The sequence below is a fragment of the Podarcis liolepis genome, assembly GCF_965112155.1.
Source record: "Podarcis liolepis genome assembly, chromosome: 8".
NCBI classification, from domain to species: domain Eukaryota; kingdom Metazoa; phylum Chordata; class Lepidosauria; order Squamata; family Lacertidae; genus Podarcis; species Podarcis liolepis.
In genome coordinates this window covers 38,338,208-38,357,916 of record NC_139560.1, presented here as the reverse complement: position 1 = coordinate 38,357,916, position 19,709 = coordinate 38,338,208, and the positions used below count along the sequence as shown (strand labels likewise).

General features: G+C 42.4%; 1 protein-coding gene and 1 long non-coding RNA gene across 2 annotated transcripts in view; one reads left to right on the top strand and one right to left on the bottom strand.

Moving 5' to 3' along the window:
• Positions 1–32: 32 nt before the first annotated feature.
• LOC310713621 (DGAT1/2-independent enzyme synthesizing storage lipids-like) lies at positions 33–3,042 on the top strand. The gene is made up of 4 exons (XM_083518085.1): positions 33–578; positions 990–1,050; positions 1,534–1,673; positions 2,565–3,042. The coding sequence occupies exons 1-4, from the start codon at positions 528–530 to the stop codon at positions 2,667–2,669; spliced, it is 357 nt and encodes a 118-aa protein (XP_083374211.1). The 5' UTR covers positions 33–527; the 3' UTR covers positions 2,670–3,042.
• A 15,045-nt stretch (positions 3,043–18,087) lies between these two features.
• LOC310713628 overlaps positions 18,088–19,709 on the bottom strand; it is a 28,347-nt gene continuing 26,725 nt past the window's right edge. The window contains exon 3 of the long non-coding RNA XR_014529361.1: positions 18,088–18,607. This is a non-coding gene — a long non-coding RNA (uncharacterized lncRNA). The remainder of the gene's footprint in view (positions 18,608–19,709) is intronic.

The window sequence follows — 19,709 nt, the reverse complement described above, 5'->3', positions numbered from 1 at the left end:
TGTGTGTATCTCTGTGTGTGTATATACTATATCCAAAAGTTCTGCAGCCTAAAGGGATTGAAGTTTTGGGTGGTGCAGCAAGCACTATGGACTGTATTTTTATCATAATGCAAACTTGAATGTACTACAAACTTGACTTGAGGAACCCATTTCCAAAAAGGTGGCCACCTCAGCACTCAACCCCACTCAATGTGCTTTCCAAAAAAAGCCTACTGTTAGAACATCTGAGCAAAAGAGGAATTAGCAGAAAGTCCCCCTCCATGAAATCCTAATTGAAATGGATTGGCAGAGAGCTATGCTTGTGATCCATAGTAGTGCGATATCTTTGGAACAATGACACTTGTATTGTATCCACACTCTTCTTCTATTTGGGTCTTATTTTGTCAGGGTGGAAGACGGCTTTAGATGCGGCCGGGTTGAAAGATTTCAATAAAGCTGAATCTGTGGAAATTTTGAAGAAAGGCCATTCACTGGGCATTTCCCCTGGCGGAGGTAGAGAAGGAAACTTCAGTACTGACTACAACATAATGTGGGGTAACCGCACAGGTTTCGCTCGGATAGCTTTGGAGGCAAAAGTGGTGAGTGATCTTTGTGCAATTTGCATTGCCTTCACGATTATCCTAGATAAGACGTAATGTGTTGATATCCTTGATCGAGCATCCTAAGTAGTTGAGGATGGCAAATCCCCTGTTTGGGGGGTCAAATGATATCTGTTTTTCCCACCACTGCTTTTTTTGTTTGTTTGTTTTAAAGCTATTAAAATCAATTACATTTAAAAAGAAAAATAGCTTTTTTCCTCTTCAATTCTTGAAAATCTGGGGGACAGCATGTGCAATTTGAAGTCAATTACATCAGGCTTGTCATTGCAATACCAGATGCGGAGCATTATTCCTAGTCCTTAACCAAAATAAAGGTGGAGCGGGTGGGATGAAGTAATTCTCCAGTTCTCAGCTACCTTTTGATTTTGATTTTTGATTTTATTCTTTTAGCCCATCATCCCTATATTTACACAAAACATTTGTGAAGCATACAGGAACATTGGAAAGTCAAGTGAGTACTTTGGTTGATCAAGAAATCTGCTTTCAGGCAATAAGCATTTTATAATAATATACATTTTTTAGAAACAGAATATCTTTTTACTACTTTCTAGTAGAGTTTATTCAATGTACACTGATCTGCAAAAGTTTTGCTGCCTGTCTCAGGACTGAGTGAACATGTCCTTGATTAGTTTTTTCTTAGATTTAAAAGATAGCTACAATCTATAAAAGTGGTAGGAACCCCAACCATGGAGGGGAACTGAGCAGGGGAAAAACCATATTCTGCAGTCTATTTTACAACTTATGACCTTGATTTTTAAAGAGCAGAGAAGAGCTGGCAGAATACGCTGCTTTTTCTTTTCCAAAGGACTCATACTATTTAACTCTTCCTCTCTGGGATGGATTGACTGGAATTGCTAAAAACTCAGAATGCCAACTAATTTCAAATTTGATATGGGACCGCTTTCTTACAGACTCTTTTCCCTTTCATACATAGGGCTGACAAGATGGTTATATGAGAAAACACGACTTTTCTACCTTCCCGTATATGGAGGATTTCCAGTGAAACTGAGGACATATATTGGAGAACCCATCCCATATGATCCAAATATAACAGCTGCAGAGCTGGCTGAAAAAGTAAGTTAACTCTACACCTGGAAGTAAAAAAGCAGGATTCCCCCCCCCATTGGTTTCTCTTTTTCAGTTCTATAAAATGTTTTCTGCCTACTGACTTGCTCATTCTAAACGACCAGAGATCAGGTTCATTATATTGACTTTTGTGCATTATGTTCACCAGTCAGCTTTCCCTCTCCGGAACTTGTTGAGACCATGAAAAACCTATGCATTTTATGTAGTGCTGCACAAAAAACTGCTCATGCAATAGGACTTCTTCTGCCCACCATATGCCCCAGAATCTGCCCCAGAGGGTTCGTCCAAGCCCCCTCCCCAGTGGGGGACCCAGTAAGCACTGTACTCTCCTAATCCTCAATAAAACTATCACTGAAGAACTTCTGATGTTTGTTTGATTTATTGCAACTCTGCACGTGAATTTGACTCCATTCTACTCTACTATTTTCACCCGTGCCTTGCTGTGCTGTTTTCAGGCAAGGAACCAGGAGGTGACTGTTTTTTCTCACTAGCCCTGTCAGCCATTGCCATTCTAAGAGAACGAGGGACGTGTTCATAGTGAGTTCAGGCACCTCTTTTTCGGGAAAAATAGCACTGAGCATAGTGAAATATAACTCAGTAGCATTTCTGCCGTTTTCCTCACATAGCTGGAGGGAACAACCATGCAGGAAAACTAATTCGTACCAAGCAGCCCAAGGCACTTATGTGTGGTTGTATCTCTGCCATTCTCATACAGTGCTCTTGGTAAAAAAAAAAAAACCTGTAACTGGGGGAAAATGGGATTCTTTATTCTAATGGTTCTCATCCCTTTAGCATTTCCTCACAGATATGAATAACTGTGAATATCCATTTTGCAATATATTGATATAATACAATATTCCTTTGTTTTTCTTTCAACAGACAAAGACTGCAATTGAAAATCTTCGGGATAAACACCAAAAAAGGCCAGGAAATATATTAAGAGCTCTTTCAGAACGATTTGATAAGCATTACAAAGCTGACTAGTCCATATAAAGCAGTTGTAATGTTTATGATCATGCATCTGTAATAGAAAACTTTAATTATTATGTAATTAAAGCTAAGATACACAGAATTGTGCTGGATTGTATATTAATTATTGTGAAGTGTCATTAGCTCATTAGCTCAGCCCTTGGTGTACATGCTGAAGGGCCTAAGTGCCTTCTTGTCCTATCCTGCAAAACTCCCAGAATCCCCCTTTTGGAGTCTTACACTGGTAGCACCAGAATCAAAGAGTGTAATGGGAAGGTGAGTGTTTAATTGAACCTCGAAATAATGCTATATCTGAAAGAGTAATGTCTACAAATCTTCTGTATCAAAACAGTGACACTTCTTTTATGTTTATAAAAGGCTGTTCCAAGATCTGAGCCCTGTAAAGCCTCTCCTCCTTCCAGAAGGGAGGGATTCCAAGCGGGAGACGATTCCCGTGTCACGCAGGGGGCATTCTGCCCCCTGTACTCTCATCATCGCTGGTGCGCCACGCTTCCCAGTTGGGCACCCAGTCAGGGGCCACCGCAGGGGCATGGTTTAGCCGCTCAAATGCGGCCGCGCCAGCTCTCCCCACCATTGAGCTTCAGATTTTCCATGAGTCAAGTGTTCCTGCTCATCATGATCTTGTTTCAGCCAAGCACGTGGAAGAGTTACAAAGTCGGAAGCTCCTGTTCCTATTCTGGAGTTGTGAGGTTTGGAGGAAGGGGTCCAGTGATTTTACCTGCATTTGTACTCTTATTTCGCCTTAGTAATTTTTGTGGGGCATCTGGAGGGTTCCTGGCTGTTGTTTTGCTTTAGTTAGAGTGAGATCTCAGGTGGCTGCGAGTCACTCCAGCACTGCCGACAGCACTGTTCTCCCAGCCTCCTCACCAATCCGGCGAGCCTCTTGGGCCCGGGTGGCAGTTAGGCATTGGAATGTGTTGTTGGTGTATGGAAGGGCAAGCTGTGGCCATTGCCTACCCCTTCGCTTATGAGTATTCCGTTAAAGGAATCCGGCGGTTGTGGATCCTGTCCGATGCCCTGTGTGGCGGGGGACCATGGCATGACCCTCGGTGACATCAGGGGAGAGCTTATAGTTGTATTTGCATCAACAGGCTCCCCCTACTGGTGGTTAACCCCTCATCAGACTCACCCCTCTCCGAGTGGGTGGAGTCAAATTTGCTGTGGTCCAATGCCTAAGCCAATACCTTCTGACATGCTGTAATCAATAAAGTTGTGGCCTTTTCTTAACCTAATATACTGTGTCCACGTGTCTTCATTACCTAAGCGGGGATCGGGTCCTCGAATCACAACACAAATCTTTCTGCAGAAGCTCTTGTGTATGCTCATTGAGTCTCAGGACTTGGACAGCATAATGACGATACTAAAACACTCACTTGCTGAACAAGAACATGGAATACATGGAGTAGGCTTTGCTATCAAAAACGATCTTGTGAAGCTCTTGTCAAAAGTCCCTACCGGCATTAATGAACGACTTTCAACTCTTTGAATAAAACTCACCAAAAACCAACAGGCTACTATTCTAAGTGCTTATGCGCCAACACGGGATGTTGATGAAGACATTAAAGATAAATTTTACTATCTGCTGGATATCATCCTATCAGAGACACCTAAGGAGGATAATGGGACGTGGGTGGTGCTGTGGGTTAAACCACAGAGCCTAGGACTTGCTGATCAGAAGGTCGGCGGTTCGAATCCCTGCGACGGGGTGAGCTCCCGTTGCTTGTTCTCTTCTTGTGCCAACCTAGCAGTTCGAAAGCACATCAAAGTGCAAGTATCACTTTCGGCGGGAAGGTAAACGGCCTTTCCGTGCGCTGCGATGGTTCGCCAGAAGCGGCTTAGTCATGCTGGCCACATGACCCGGAAGTTGTACGCCGGCTCCCTCGGCCAATAAAGCAAGATGAGCGCTGCAACCCCAGAGTCGGTCACGACTGGTCCTAATGGTCAGGGGTCCTCTTTACCCTTTAAGGAGGATAATATTATCCTCCTGGATGATTTTAATGCAAGACTTGGGCAAGATTTCGATCTGTGGCCTGGGACTATTGGGAAAGAAGGAATTGGCAACAGCAACCAGAACAGTATCTATCTTTTGACCATATGTGTAGTGCACAACCTTGTTATTACCAACACACACTTTCGACAAATATATATATATATACATATATATATATACACAGTCGTACCTTGGATTCCGAATGCCCTGGAACACGGACATTTTGGCTCCAACAATGACGCAAACCCGAAAGTGATTGTTAAGGTTTGTGAACGTTCTTTTGGAACCCAAACGTTTGACGGGGCTTCCATGGCTTCTGATTGGCAGCACTAGCTTCTTGCAGCCAATCAGAAGCCACAATTTGGTTTTCAAACATTTTGGGAAGTTGAACGGACATCCAGAACAGATTCCATTCAACTTCTAAGATACGACTGTAAATTAAATCATGAAGGCACCCTCAGTCGAACCACTGGCACCTCTTAGACAATGCAATTGTCCAAGCTGAAGACTGCCATGATGTACTCCTTACCAGAGCTATGAGGAGTGCCGACGACTGCTGGACAGATCACTGATTAATACGGTCCGCAATGGCTATCAAAATTATACCTCAACGCAGGCTTCCAGGAAGGAAACCAAGGCACAAAATAAACACTGAAGCCCTTCAAGATCCCATTAAGTGGGATTGCTTCCAAAGTACTCTTTTTTAAAAAAATCATTTAATCATTTTTTTCTTTTTCTTTTTTTAAAATAATTTTTATTGAATGATTTTATGTTTCAAAAAACAATACAGCCATACTACCACAAAATATAATTAAGAAATAAAAATTACATACATTGATATTTAGTTTGTTATTTGTTATTTACCATCTTATTTCCTCCCAAACATTGCATACAACAACAACACATATGTGCAGACACCCACACCCACACAGAAAATGATAATAATGAAAGTAAATATTTTTTCCCTTTTTATCTTCCAAAATCTTTTCTTCAACTTTGACTTCCTGTCAAGTCCCTTTGCATATGTTTTATCTTACATTTGAATGTACACAAAACAACAAACCTTTCTATATAATTTTTCCAATACATTCTGAAAACATAATAAATCCTTAATTGTAGTCCACTTCCTTTTATTTCCTTTATCACTCGAATGCTAGCATGGAGTCAATACTATTATTGTATTTTTGAACATATTTTTTATAAACATCCCATTTTTTTTTTTTGCTAATTTTTGCTTTGAGTTTCCTCTGAGTTTACTAGTCAGTTGAGCCGTCACCACCAATTCCTGTAATTTGATTTGCCAATCTGTTATTTTTGGAGCCTCGTAATCTTTCCATCCCTTGGCTACAAGTATACGAGCCGCTGCGGTTGCTTACAAAAATACTTCTCTTAGATTTTTTGGGATCACTTTATCTAAAATACTTAATAGAAATGCCTCCGGTTTTTGGGTAAAAGTTATCCCCATCATCTTTTTTAATTCATCATATATTTTCCCCCAAAAAAATCTTAATCTTTCCGCACGTCCACCACATGTGGATCATGTCACCGTTATTTCCTCCACATCTCCAACAAGCATTCGCCAAATTATTATACATTCTTGATAATCTGGAAGGAGTGAGGTACCACCTATGAGCCATTTTCATCATATTCTCTCTTATATAATAGCTGGCTGTAAATTTCAAATTTACCTTCCATAAGTTTTCCTAATCTTTTAGCATAATTGGACGGCCCACATCTTGGGCCCACTTTTTCATTGAAGCCTTAACCTCCTCATCCATTGCTTCATAGTCTAAAAGAAGTCTATACATTTTTGCAATTATTTTAGTTTTACTATTCAAAAATTCTCTTTCAAATCTTGAAGGCTCCTTTTCAAAACCTATCTGCTTATCCTGTCTGAACATTTCATTCACCTTGAAGTAATATAGCCAACTAGAAAAGTGATCTTATATTTTCTCATAACTTATCAATATTAGTTGACCCTCAGCCTCCCTTAATATTGTGTTATACGTTATCCAGTTCTCTTTGATGTTGTTGGGGGTTTTTTTACAGTGATTGCTTCTAATGGAGAGTTCTATCTTGGGGTTTTCAGTTCCAAATATCTTTTGTATTTTTCCCACACCTTATATATAGCATTTCTTATTATATGATTTGAAAAACTCCGATGCGCCTTTATTTCCCCATAATTAAGATAGCCATGCCATCCAAAACGTGTGTCATGACCTTCTAGATCTAAAGTATCCCAATTTTTAAATAAACACCAATCTTTCAACCAGAGAAGACATGAGGCTACGTAATATAGCTTCAAATGTGGTAACCCGAAGCCACCTCTTTCTACAGTATCTATTAATATCTTATGCTTTATTCTTGGTCTTTTACCCTTCCACAAAAGTTTAGAGATTTCTTTTTGCCACTTGTCAATACTGCTGGTCTTTCCTATAATTGGAATCGTTTGGAATAAAAAGAGTAGCTTCGGTAAGACTATCATTTTAATTACCGAAATACGCCCCAGGAATGATAAGTTTAGGCTTGTCCATGTCTCCAACTGTCTTTTGATATCTTTCCAACAATTAATATAATTATCTTCATACAAGTTAATATTCTTTGGTGTTATCCATAATCCTAAATACTTGATTTTGGGGTAGATTTTAATATGTATTATTTTTTCTAATTCTGCTTTTTCATCCGGCGACAAATTTTTAACTAATAGTTTTGTCTTGTTTAAATTCAGTTTAAACCCCGCAACTTTACTGTAGGCATATATTATTTCCAATGCCTTTGTTAAACTCTGTTTTGGTTGCTCCGTAGTTATAATTAGATCGTCAGCAAATGCCCTCATTTTGTAACTTCTACTTCCCAGCATAATCCCTTTTATTTCTTTTTCCTCCCTAATTCGTTTACATAAAACTTCCAATGTTAGTATGAAAATAAAGGGGGATAGTGGGCAACCTTGTCTGACCCCTTTACTGATTTCACACTCCTGTGATAAATTGCCATTTATTATAATTTTAGCTTTTTGTTTTGAATATATTGCTTCAATCCCTTTTATATACTGTATACCAAAGTATTCTAGAGTCAAATGTGAGGCAATTTGCTGACAGCTATAGCTTGGCCAAAATTGGGTCATGCTGTTAACAGGACAAGGATCCCAAGCATACCAGGAAATCTATCACAGAATGGCTGGAAAAGTACAGAATCAATGACCTAATCAAAGTCCAGACCTCAGCCCAATTGAAATGCTGCACAAGACCTTGAGACAGATGTGCATAAACAGATGCCAGCTGTTAAGTTGGTGGCGAACATATCAGACGACACAGCGATTCTTCCAAAGCAGCTCTTTATTTGTAAGCTGGAACAGAACTGAATTGAGGAGCTCAGTCAGTCTGCTTATATAGAGCTCCAGAACAACGTAACTGTTGCAACTTTCTAAAACTATCCAATCACTGAACGTCACTTTCAATCCTTCATTTGCATAACTATCTACAGTATCCCCCTGCTGACTTTGGAAGATGCCAGGAGCCACACTCACCCCGAACTGCAAACGGCAGCAACGGAATGCCCCTCGGTGGGTGACAATTGTCTGTGGCAACTGTGACAGTTGTTGATAGGCTTGGGCAAGGTCCAGCTTAGCAAAGACCTTACCCTCACCCAAGGAATGCAGCAGGTGTTGAACAACAGGAACCGGGTAAGCGTGCTGCTGAAGTGCCTTGTTGATCGTGCACTTGTAGTCAGCGCAGATTCTCACCGACCCATCTGGCTTGACAGGTGTAACGATGGAGGTTTCCCACTTGACACGGTCAACTGGCTCCAAAACTCCTTGGGCGATCACCTTGTCCAGTTGTTCGTCCACCTTAGCCTTGAGAGCAAAGGGAACCCAGCGTGGCTTTAGCTTGATGGGGGCGACTTGTGGATCAAGGCTAAAGGAGATGGGCGTACCTGTATATTGCCCCAAAGTGCCGTCAAAAACCTCAGCAAAGTCTTTGACCAGGCCCGAAAAATCCTTGGAGGCGATCCGGAACCGGCCAACACGGGAATGTCGTTTCCCTGGTAGTCTCTCAGGTGTACGCAGTGAGAGTCAAGTTGCCTTTTGGACACTCTGGTTACCAGTCTTTTGATGGTGCTCCAAGACACGATGGACAGGGCAGACCCGGTGTTGATCTCCATGTCACATGGAGCTCCGTCAATGAGCACCGTGACGTTCAGCTTGTGTCGCATAGGCGAGTCGGTTTGGCCAATCGTGATTCCAGATGGGCAGCAGCAGTTGGTGAGAGCGAAACAGCTTTCCTTGGCAGACTGGAGTGAAGGCTTGGACTTGCGAGTCGGTGAAGGGGGGTGTCAGACGGAGCTGATCAGCAGACCTTAGCGATGTGGCCCCTTCTGGAACACGTCCGACAGATGGCGTCTCTGAATCGACACTTGGCACGGGAATGGTTGCCTCCGCAGCCAGCACATTCTGGTTGGCCTTTGGACTTCTGTTGGAACTTCCTGCACTCCTGCTTTGTCTGGTGCACGTCATCGTCTTCACTGGAGGATGCCTCATCACTGCTGGCCTCTTCGTGATGCACTGGAAATGGCTTCCTAGCAAGACACGGGCTGCGGTTCAGCAGCTTCCGAGGCCACAGCCTCCTCAATGGCTTTCTGCAGCGTGAGGTCTGGCTTGGTGAGGAGACGCCGTTGCAGATGGATGTCCTGGACCTCGCAGACGATTCGATCCATCAGGGCATCGTCTAAGTCTTGGAACTCGCAGTGCATTGCAGCCTGTTGGAGGGCGGTGGTGTAGTTGTTGATTGATTCCCTCTCTGCCTGGTTCCGGTGGTAGAACGCATGGCGGGCAGCAATCTTGGATGGCTTTGGCGCGTAGTGGTTGATGAGCTTCTCTTGGATCGTGTCCCATGGTGTTGCCTGGACTCCTTCAGGCACAACCAAAGCTCAGGCCAGCTCAAACACCTCAGGCCCACAGAGGCTGAGGAATAGTCCCCGCTTCCGTTCCTTTGATACTGCTGTCAGCTCGTTGGCTTGGAGGTAGCAGTCGAATCGAGCGAAGTAGGAGTCCCTTGATTCAGAGGCTGGCGCAAACGGCGGTAGAGGCACAAGTGAAGCCATGATTCAGATGCCAGCGTGAAGGGCGATGGATGGAACACAGTGCTCTAGCCAGAACAGTCAGCTCTGAATTGGTTCTGTTCAGTGATTTCGCTCAGGGATTTCGCTCAGTGATTCAGCTCAGTGATTCAGCTCAATTCAGAGGATGGCCGCATCTGGCTGTGCTCTGATGTCCATTGATCCCACCTTTGTGGGACATATCAGACAACACGGCGATTCTTCCAAAGCAGCTCTTTATTTGTAAGCTGGAACAGAACTGAACTGAGGAGCTCAGTCAGCCTGCTTATATAGAGCTCCAGAACAACGTAACTGTTGCAACTTTCTAAAACTATCCAATCACTGAACGTCACTTTCAATCCTTCATTTGCATACAAACTATCCAATCACTGAACGTCACTTTCGATCCTTCATTTGCATAACTATCTACAGTATCTCCCTGCTGGCCCAGGGTGAGAACTTCAGTACAGTGGTGCCTCACAAGACGAAATTAATTCGTTCCGTGAGTTTTTTCGTCTAGCGAATTTTTCGTCTTGCGAAGCACGGTGTCGGAAAAGTTTTGGAAAAGCTTCAAAAATCACCAAAAACCTCAAAAAAGGCTACCACACCATGTTCTATGAGTTGCTCCTCAAAGTCAAGTCACAACTGTATTAACGGTGTTAAGAAAAAGGAAACAACCTTGCAAGACGTTTTCGTCTTGCGAAGCAAGCCCATAGGGAAATTCGTCTTGCGAAGCAGCTCAAAAACCGCAAAACCCTTTCATCTAGCAAGTTTTTCATCTTGCGAGGCATTCGTCTTGAGGGGCACCACTGTACACAACACCAGCAAACTTCAGTGAACTGAAGTGATGTGAGACTGATAAAGTCCTACAGAAAATGATAGCTTCTTATTGTTGCTAAATGTGGTTCTTATTATTAAAAGCTATTTAATAATAAGATGTACTTAGTTTTTCACACATGGCTTTTCCATATTGTCTTTATTTCTGTTAGTAAATGGCACGGTGTAATGTGTCATGTGTTGCTGTTCATCTGAGGGTGGGTGTGTGTGTGTATATAATCACATTTTTAAATGTGGAATTGTTCCCAATGTAGTAAACATTCATATAGATTTGTTTTGGGGTGCCTCATAGGAATCATAGAATAATAGAGTTGGAGTGAACCACAAGGGTCATCTATGCCAACCCGCTTGAAGCCGAATCACTCCTTTTTGAGAGCAGATGCGCCTCATGCCTTCCTCCACAGACATCCTATTGGGAGAAAGCCTGCTAATGGGTGCTATATGTTGCAGCGTTCTGGATGCTAGGTTGTCATCCACACAGATCAAGACTTTCTCTGTTGTGATTCCAGAACAAATGGTATTTCTCCTCTGCTGGAATATTCTTTCCTTGCTTACTTTTGGGTGCAGGTGAAAACATTTTTGCCTAGTCTTTGAGTAAGCTAAAACTGTGACACTCTTTCAATCTCCTTTAAGCATTTATATGAGTTATAATTCTCATATCTTCAGGCCATTCTCTGAATCACTTTATACAAAGTGAGAAATGAGTTTCCCAGACAGATGCACCCTTGACCATGTCCTAAATAGCCACAGGGTTTCATCCTTATGACTCAAACTTGGTTTTAGTAATGTATTTCTGATTTATGCTTCAACATCTAAAGCAACATCACACTCTGGGAAGCAATGAGAACATAAGATGGATCCTGTTGATCAAGCCAAAGCTCTCTGTATTCCATCATCCGGTTTCTCGCGGTGTCCATCCAAATTAGCAGCCATCACCACATCCTGCGCTGGCAGATTCCATGGTTTGTGTCCACAGTTTATGTTTCAGAGTTACCTGGTGGTTTACCATGCTCTGGAAAATGGCACCATCAAAGTCTCACAGCACGATGATATACTCATTACATTGGCTGCGTACTCACTACACGTTTAAACCCAACCCCATTCTCTTGCCACAATCCATGAAACTACCGTATTTTTCGCTCTATAGGACGCACTTTTCCCCCTCCAGAAATGAAGGGGAAATTTGTGTGCATCCTATGGAGCGAATGCAGGGTCCAGTATGGTTTCACCAGGTGCCTGGTGACACCAGAGGGATATTGCCTGACATCAAACCCTAACCATTGGATTATTTTGCCCCATCTTTTTGTGCCTGCCAAGCAGCTGTGTCATGTTTATGATAATGTTTTATTCTCTTGTTAGTTATGCTGTTTTAAATGTGCATTTTATATTTGACTTCACTTAGCAGTGGTTTAAAAAAAAATGTTTAAGTGGTGGGGTTTTTTTGTTACCTTTGTTTGTGGAGTGTGTATTCTGTAATTGACCTCCTTTGTAATTTTTTCTTTTGAAATCTTTGGGATAATTTAGGTTTTTTATTATCTTAGTTAATTATGTTGCTTTGACTGTATACTCTACATTTGACTTTCTTCAGATTGTTTTATTGATGTTTTAATGTGCTTTAAACCACTTTGAGATTTTTCTTAAAATATAAAGAGGTATAGAAATTAAATAAATAAATAATAATTCCAAATAAGGAAAAGGAATCCAGTTTCCCAGCATTTGAGAGACTTTCCACCTCTATGGAGACACGTCCCTTTCTTCTGTGGTTGAAAGAGACTCTGACAGGTGTACCATCTGTATGAAGAAACCAAGCAATGTGAAAAAGAGAGAAGGCCTAGAGAGCCCGCTGCTCGAAGTTGTGGCCATCAGTAATCTAGCAGAAAGTATGGACACAGACCTACAAAAGCATTCATATTGCACAAAAGGTAAAGGACCTCTGGATGGTTAAGTCCAGTCAAAGGCTGGGGTTGCAGCGCTCATCTCACTTTTCAGGCCAAGGGAGCTGGCGTTTGTCCACAAACAGCTTTCCCGGTCATGTGGCCAGCATGACTAAACCGCTGTAGGGGTGCAAATATCCAGAGTGTGGGGGTCAGGTGGGATTGCTATGAGGAATTATGAAATATGGAGCAAGCCATTGTGGTCCGTGATGAAAGCATTGCATTGACTCGGTTTAATTCATTGACAATAATTTCTGATCGAATCCCACAAGCCTCTGCATCTCTGCTTTCTCTACACCTGACAGGCACGTATAAGCATTCTAAAACACAGGCCAGTTGCTGCACCAGGCATCCTCAGTACATAAAGAAGAGGTTACTTTTTGTAGTTTAATCTTTAGATCTTAAGGGCCAGGAAGAGGGTTCACAAGATGGCAAATATTGCCATCCTTCCAGGAGATGGTAAATACTGCACATCCTTCCTCTCCTGTTTATTGCTGTTCATGACCTCCGGAGTTTCCTAAAAGCATTCCTCTAGTCCTGTTTTATTTACTCTCAGAAATAGTAGTCCTGTTTTATAACACTCTCAGAGTAGTCTTTGTAGTTAACAGGATTTCTTCTGATCTGACTTTGTCCCATGTGGGGTTTTTTGAAAGGCTCAGAGGAAATCTGATTGGTTCTTTTGAACACTGTGTAAAAAGTTCTTTTGTGAATAAGACGACCTGGGCCGAGGAGTGGACAGGAATTATTATACACACCCCTCCCAGAGTCTTGCTGGTCAAGTCTTATGTGTATTCTATTAATCAGAGTCCAATCTTTCCTTTGCTTTGGGAACGCTACAACCGCATCTGGTGCAACGGGACACCGTGATGAGTGCCAGAGTGCATGGAAGTGCTGCTTACCTTCCTGCCACAGTGGTACTATTTATCTACTTGCACTGGTGTGTTTTCGAACTGCTATGTTGGTAGAAGCTGGGACAGAGCAATGGCAGCTCACCCCGTTGTGTGGATTCGAACCACTGACCTTCAGATCAGCAAGCCCAAGAGGTTCAGTAGTTTAGACTACACAACAATATATTGGCAAGACGTGTTTATCAGAGCTCCGCATATTCCCTTTCAATTACATGACGGAGGTTTGCTTTGCTGGCTTCTCTCCCCCCACCCCCTTTTGCTCTTCTTAAAATTCCTCTTATCGAAGGGAAGGTTGTTTTATTTACATGTTCCGGCAACCCCAGGAATTTGCACTATAGAAGTTAGCATTGTAAATTAGTTTCAACTCCTTTTTTCCTGTCGGCTATATCTTCACATTTTTAAAGCTTATTTAACTTCAAAACCTTTTAATCTCCTAAAATCCTTTAAAATTCCTTTGACCCCCATATTTTAAACAAACTGAAAGAGAGGGGAAATTGCTGTTGCCAAAGAGACTATGTTGAAAGAACACCCCATTCTTTCCTACTGCAAGGGGACTTTAGCGCACCTACAGAAGTCAATGATGTAAATTTGTACACCCATTACAATCAGACTCTCAAACCAGATATATACAGTACTTAGCCGGAGGTACCTCCCATCTGTCTAAAGATCATAGATTTAATAATTCAGGGCTTTGTTTAGTTCAATTTGTAAAGCGGAGGGACTTGCTAATATTAAATGAAATGATAGAGGGAGATTGGCCCAGGGAATATACCCACTTTACATATATGGAGGCAGTGTTTTGCATATTTTGCATATAAGCTTGTCATGGAGTTTGAGTTGGGCCATAATATGGAAAGCGGTCATTTACCTCTAACAACGGTACACGTAAGCCCAGTATTTAACAATTCTACCCCCAAAACTCAAAGCGCCAAAATTCTGACAGGCTTTTTACATACAAAAGGTGGCAATCACATACCATCAGCACTGTTTAAAGCTAATCCCCTAGCACAGTTATTGTATGGGCTCAGATTTGGACAGACCCTCACCTTGGATCTACAGAAGCTGTTCAACCTAAGTTCCTTAAGGCATTTTTTTTCTGTTCCATCCTGTGTTCCAAACACTTCATTGCGCTAGTCTCCCCTCAGCTGAATTACAGATTTGGTGTAGGACATTTAATTATTGGCTTTGCCTAAATTTAAACCCCACTGGTCTACTACCCTTAGTATTGCAAGATTGTCCATGGTATGATTATTTTCTACCTAGTCATTTTGACACTTGGGCACCCTATTTGCAAAATTTAACAATTTAACAATTCCAAAATACAGACGTGCTTTCACTTTCGCAAGCTTGATAAAACTGCCTTCAGCTGTACTTGAGGGTCAATTTCAGAAAATTCCACTGGAAAAACAGTGATGTCCATGTGGAGATGGCACTATTGAGTCAGTGGCTCATGAGCTTCTGGTTGCACTCTTTATAAAGATTTGAGGAGTGAGGGTATTACCCCTCTACTATTGTCCATGCTGGGTTGCTCAACCATTGCTACTGTGTCCTTTCTTCCAGCGGATCAAGATGACCAGGTGGCAGCAAAATCTGCCATGTTTTTAGTGGGGGCAATTAGAATAAGATCTATTATTTGATTACTGATGTGAACCTCCAAAATGTATTTTGTATAGTTAAGTTTTTACCTCTATCTTCAGTACATTTTATTTTATTGTATTCCAATGGCTAGTGGCTGAGGCAAATAAAGATTCTTCTGATCTGAACTTCTCAAGTTTTATGAGGATTTATAAAGGGGCGCTGCATCATCACTCCAAATATCACCAGGGAATGATCTATCTCAGACAATGGGCTCAGCACAAACCCCATTATCGATGGATTTCTGCCTTCCCACTCCCTTGCAGAAACCTGAACCAGGGTATGCCATATTTACTGAGACAGTCTCATGGTTGCCACAGAAGCCATGATTCCTGAGCTGCCCCAGGACCTATAGGTTTTATGATCAAGAGCCATGAGTTACCATATTTTTCGCTCTATAGGGCGCACCTAGTTTTTAGGGGCAGAAATAAAGGGGGGGAATTCCCGCTGGCTGTCTTGGCTTCCTCTTTAGCCATGCGCAATCTCTCCAGGGAGAGGTTGCGAGCGGCTTCGTTTTTAGCCACGGGGCTGGGGCGGGGGAAGCCCGAGCTTCCCCCGACCCCAGCCCCCAGAACAGGTCCAGGAGAGGCGGCGAGATTGCGCGCAACCTCTCCGCCATTTCCGGAGCTTGCAGGGCTGAGGACGGGGGCTTCCCCTGACCCCAGCCCCCAGAACAGGCTATCCACAAGCCTTCAGAGCCTGGCGGGAACTCCTGCCAGGCTCCGAAGGCTTGCGGATAGCTGCCTGAAGCCTGGAGAGCGAGAGGGGTCGGTGCGCACTGACCCCTCTCACTCTCCAGGCTTCAGTGAAATCCTGCATTCGCTCCATAGGACACACACAAATTTCCCCTTCATTTTTGGGGAAAAGTGTGTCCTATAGAGCAAAAAATACGGTACTTCCCTCCCTTGGGACAGTGAATCCTCAAACTTATTGTGAAAGTGAGCAGAGAGGGAGAGATTTATTGGCAGCGATGGGAGACTGAGAATTGGAGGGATTGTTCTGTGGTATTTTGGCAGAGGATAAAGGTGTAGTGTAACCTTTGATTTTATTTGAAATGTATTGTTATGAATAGATTGAAGACTTCCGTTTTTTGCCGCCATGGTGAACAATGGTTCTCACCATAGCGGACCAATTAAGGATAATTTGAGAGTAATTATCATTGCAAACACACACACCCCAGGTTGTGGGGGGAACGCCCTCACTTGCCGATCACCCAGCAGCTGCCTCCCGCTGCTACAGAATGCACTGTGTGCACTGGAAACTCTCCAATGTGGTTCACCCATCACAGAGATTCTTCTGTTTTTTAAGATATATACGAATTCAGGATTAAGAAACTGGCAAGTTCTGGAAGAAGGGGACAGGTTAACTTGCTGCTGAATGAATCAGCCATCGAGTGCCAAGGTCTCGAACTGGAGAAGATTTTCATCATAATTGGATTGGTATGTGGTGGAGAGAGGCCTTCATTTTCTCTTTATATATCCATCATGCTGTTTTATAATGTGGCATCTCTTCACCAAAGCAAAAAATTAGTTACTAATGGATTGCAATTATTAATGGACTGCAAGAGGTAATCAACAAGAACTTTATAATGCTTATGGATTAATGAAAAGAATGGAACTGTGTGGAACATATTGGGATGTTCTGTGGCAATACCCTCCCACGGAGGATTATAACTTTGATTTATTATGGTGTTGATGAGATATCAGCTTGTTATCAGATGGGAAAGTATTGAAAGAAAATGCTGAAGGTCTGCCCAGATTAATGGCCAGATGCCAGACCACTTTCGGTTCTGAGAAAAGCAAGATGGTGAAAGGTCACTACGCAGTAAAACTGAGTCCTTGGAGCAGGGGGGAAATGATTGATTGTAACAAGAAAGGAAGGTTGAACATTTTTTTAAAAAAAAATTCCACACAGAAAGTTATCTGATATAAACTCCTCTTGCAAATTAAAGGATATGGAACAGTTAAACACGAATGAAAGTGAATACATCAGTGGCTGTTAAAAGGATCAACATAGGAACTGTATTATTTGGGCTAAATTGGACTGGAGCAGCAAAAAGGAATCAACATCTCCTAAAAATCTCCTAAAATCAGAACATGGGAAGTCAACCAAAATGTTTAATTTGAAATCTGCCAATTAGCTTTTAAAATTGGGTTATGATTTGGTGTTGTATTAATGGGGTCTATATTGGATTGTTATTAATGAAAAATTAATAAAAAATTATTATATTGAAAAATGAAATGTATTGTTGTGGACTTCTGCAGGCTATGGTGGACCATGAGGACTGCTCGCCCTGAGTGACCCGATTGCTCCAAACAGGCAGGAAGGGAGCTTGGGCAAAGCACCTTCTCTAAAAAGGAAGACTGAAATTAGCGGAGCTCCAACCGGGGCTTTTGTTTAACCAATAAATCTTAAATAATTAACTGCTGGAGTCGTCTTGTGGGGGGGGCAAGCCTTACATTCTTTATCCTCCATTTCTACTAATATTTTATAAAGGTAAAGGTAAAGGGACCCCTGACCATGAGGTCCAGTCGTGACCGACTCTGGGGTTGCGGCGTTCATCTCGCTTTATTGGCCGAGGGAGCCAGCGTACAGCTTCCGGGTCATGTGGCCAGCATGACTAAGCCACTTCTGGAGAACCAGAGCAGCGCACAGAAATGCCATTTACCTTCCCTCCAGAGCAGTACCTATTTATCTACTTGCACTTTGACGTGCTTTCGAACTGCTAGGTTGGCAGGAGCAGGGACCGAGCAACAGGAGGTCACCCACGTTGCGGGGATTCGAACCGCCGACCTTCTGATCAGCAAGTCCTAGGCTATGTGGTTTAACCCACAGCGCCACCCGAGTCCCTTAGTGAAATATTTTATAAATTTCACTGATTTCCCCTTTTATAACTGTATTTTCTTCTTTATCTCCTCTTTTTATAGAGCAGTCTCTATCCTTCTCCATTATCTGTTCACAGACCAGAAATGCTGCAACACATGGCTCTCGACTATAAAACCTCTAGGTCCTGGTCTCCATGGCAACCATGAGACCATCTCAGTAAATTAAAGGCCCAACACATAAGACAGAACATACCCTAGTTCAGGTCTCTCCAAGGGAGTGGGAAGGCAGAAATCCATTCGTAGGGAAGTTTGTGCTGAGCCCATTGTCTGAGATGGATAATTTGATAGTGAAATTCAAAGTGATGATGCAGTGCCACTCTATAAGGCTGGGGGATCCATTAAGGTGGTCTGTTCCCAGAGACTTATGGTCTCTGGTGGATTCCTGAATACTCTCAGGAATTTTCAAGTTGGCATGCTCACCACTTCTGTCAAAGTCTTGCTATAGAATTGGGAATTAAGGTAGGCACTTGACAGGTTGGCTCTCAAGTGTCATCCTCAACACTCTCAAGTGCCTTCCTCAACACTAAAGCAAACAGGGCTCCCTCATATTCTCAGGAGTGTCAGGCGATGAAGCAGAACAGTGCCTGGAAGGGACTCAGCAGCTTGCAAGGCAACATCTCTCTCTGGAAAGCCTGTGGTTTTTATCTGCCTTTTAGAAGACAGGACTAAACAACAAAGTGATTTTAATGAGTTTTAATTAGCTTTAACTCTTCTTCAAGTGATTCATGAAGTGACTAGTGAAGATAAGATACATGTGCTTTTTATGTTTTCTGGTTATGTTTGGTTTTACAAGCCATGGATATTTGTTCTTAATGAGTCTATGACTGAATCGCAAACAGAGTGTTGCGAGTACAATTCCTATCTTTATTCCTTAGTCAAGAACTGGTTTCGTGTGATGCAATATGTTATTGTGCATTATGAATGTTCTTGTAGGTGTGACTCCATATTTTATGTTTCATTACAAATGGCCACGACTTCCAAGAAGCAGCCTCCCCAAGTCTTCTCTCTTTTTCACAATGCTTGGTTTGCTCATACAGATGGCACACCCACATCAGTCTCTTTAAACCTCCACATAAAGGGATGTGTCTCCATAGTGGTGGAAATTAGCCTATGAAAAAGTAGAGCACCAGACAAGACTTTGCTGCTCTCAGAGAGAGGTGACCAAAGTCAAGGCAATTTAGGCTTACCAGGAATGTAAGTAAAAGGTTTTGTTCATAGAATCATAAACTGTAGAGTTGGAAGGGGCCCAATGGGTCATCTAGTCAACCCCCTGCAATCTCAACAAACGATCCTTGCTTAGTTTTGCAAATGTGCTAGTAGTAGTGTTATTTGTCAGTTCCTGTGCAGAGATCAGCAGAGAGAAAGAGAGAAATGCTGTCTTGTCTGTATGTGTGAGTAAAAACCAGCTGTATGAAAATCTTAGCCTGTTTCCACATTGTTAACTTAAAACACAGCTAGGATGTTCTCTATTTGCGGAGATGAAATTAAGCACTTACAGCTTTTCAGAAACAGTGGTATCTCGGGTTAAGTACTTAATTCGTTCCAAAGGTCCGTTCTTAACCTGAAACTGTTCTTAACCTGAAGCACCACTTTAGCTAATGGGGCCTCCTGCTGTTGCTGTGCCGCCGTGTTCTTATCCTGAAGCAAATTTCTTAACCTGAAGTGCTATTTCTGGTTTAGCGGAGTGTGTAACCTGAAGCGTATGTAACCTGAAGCATATGTAACCCAAGGTACCACTGTATTATAACACT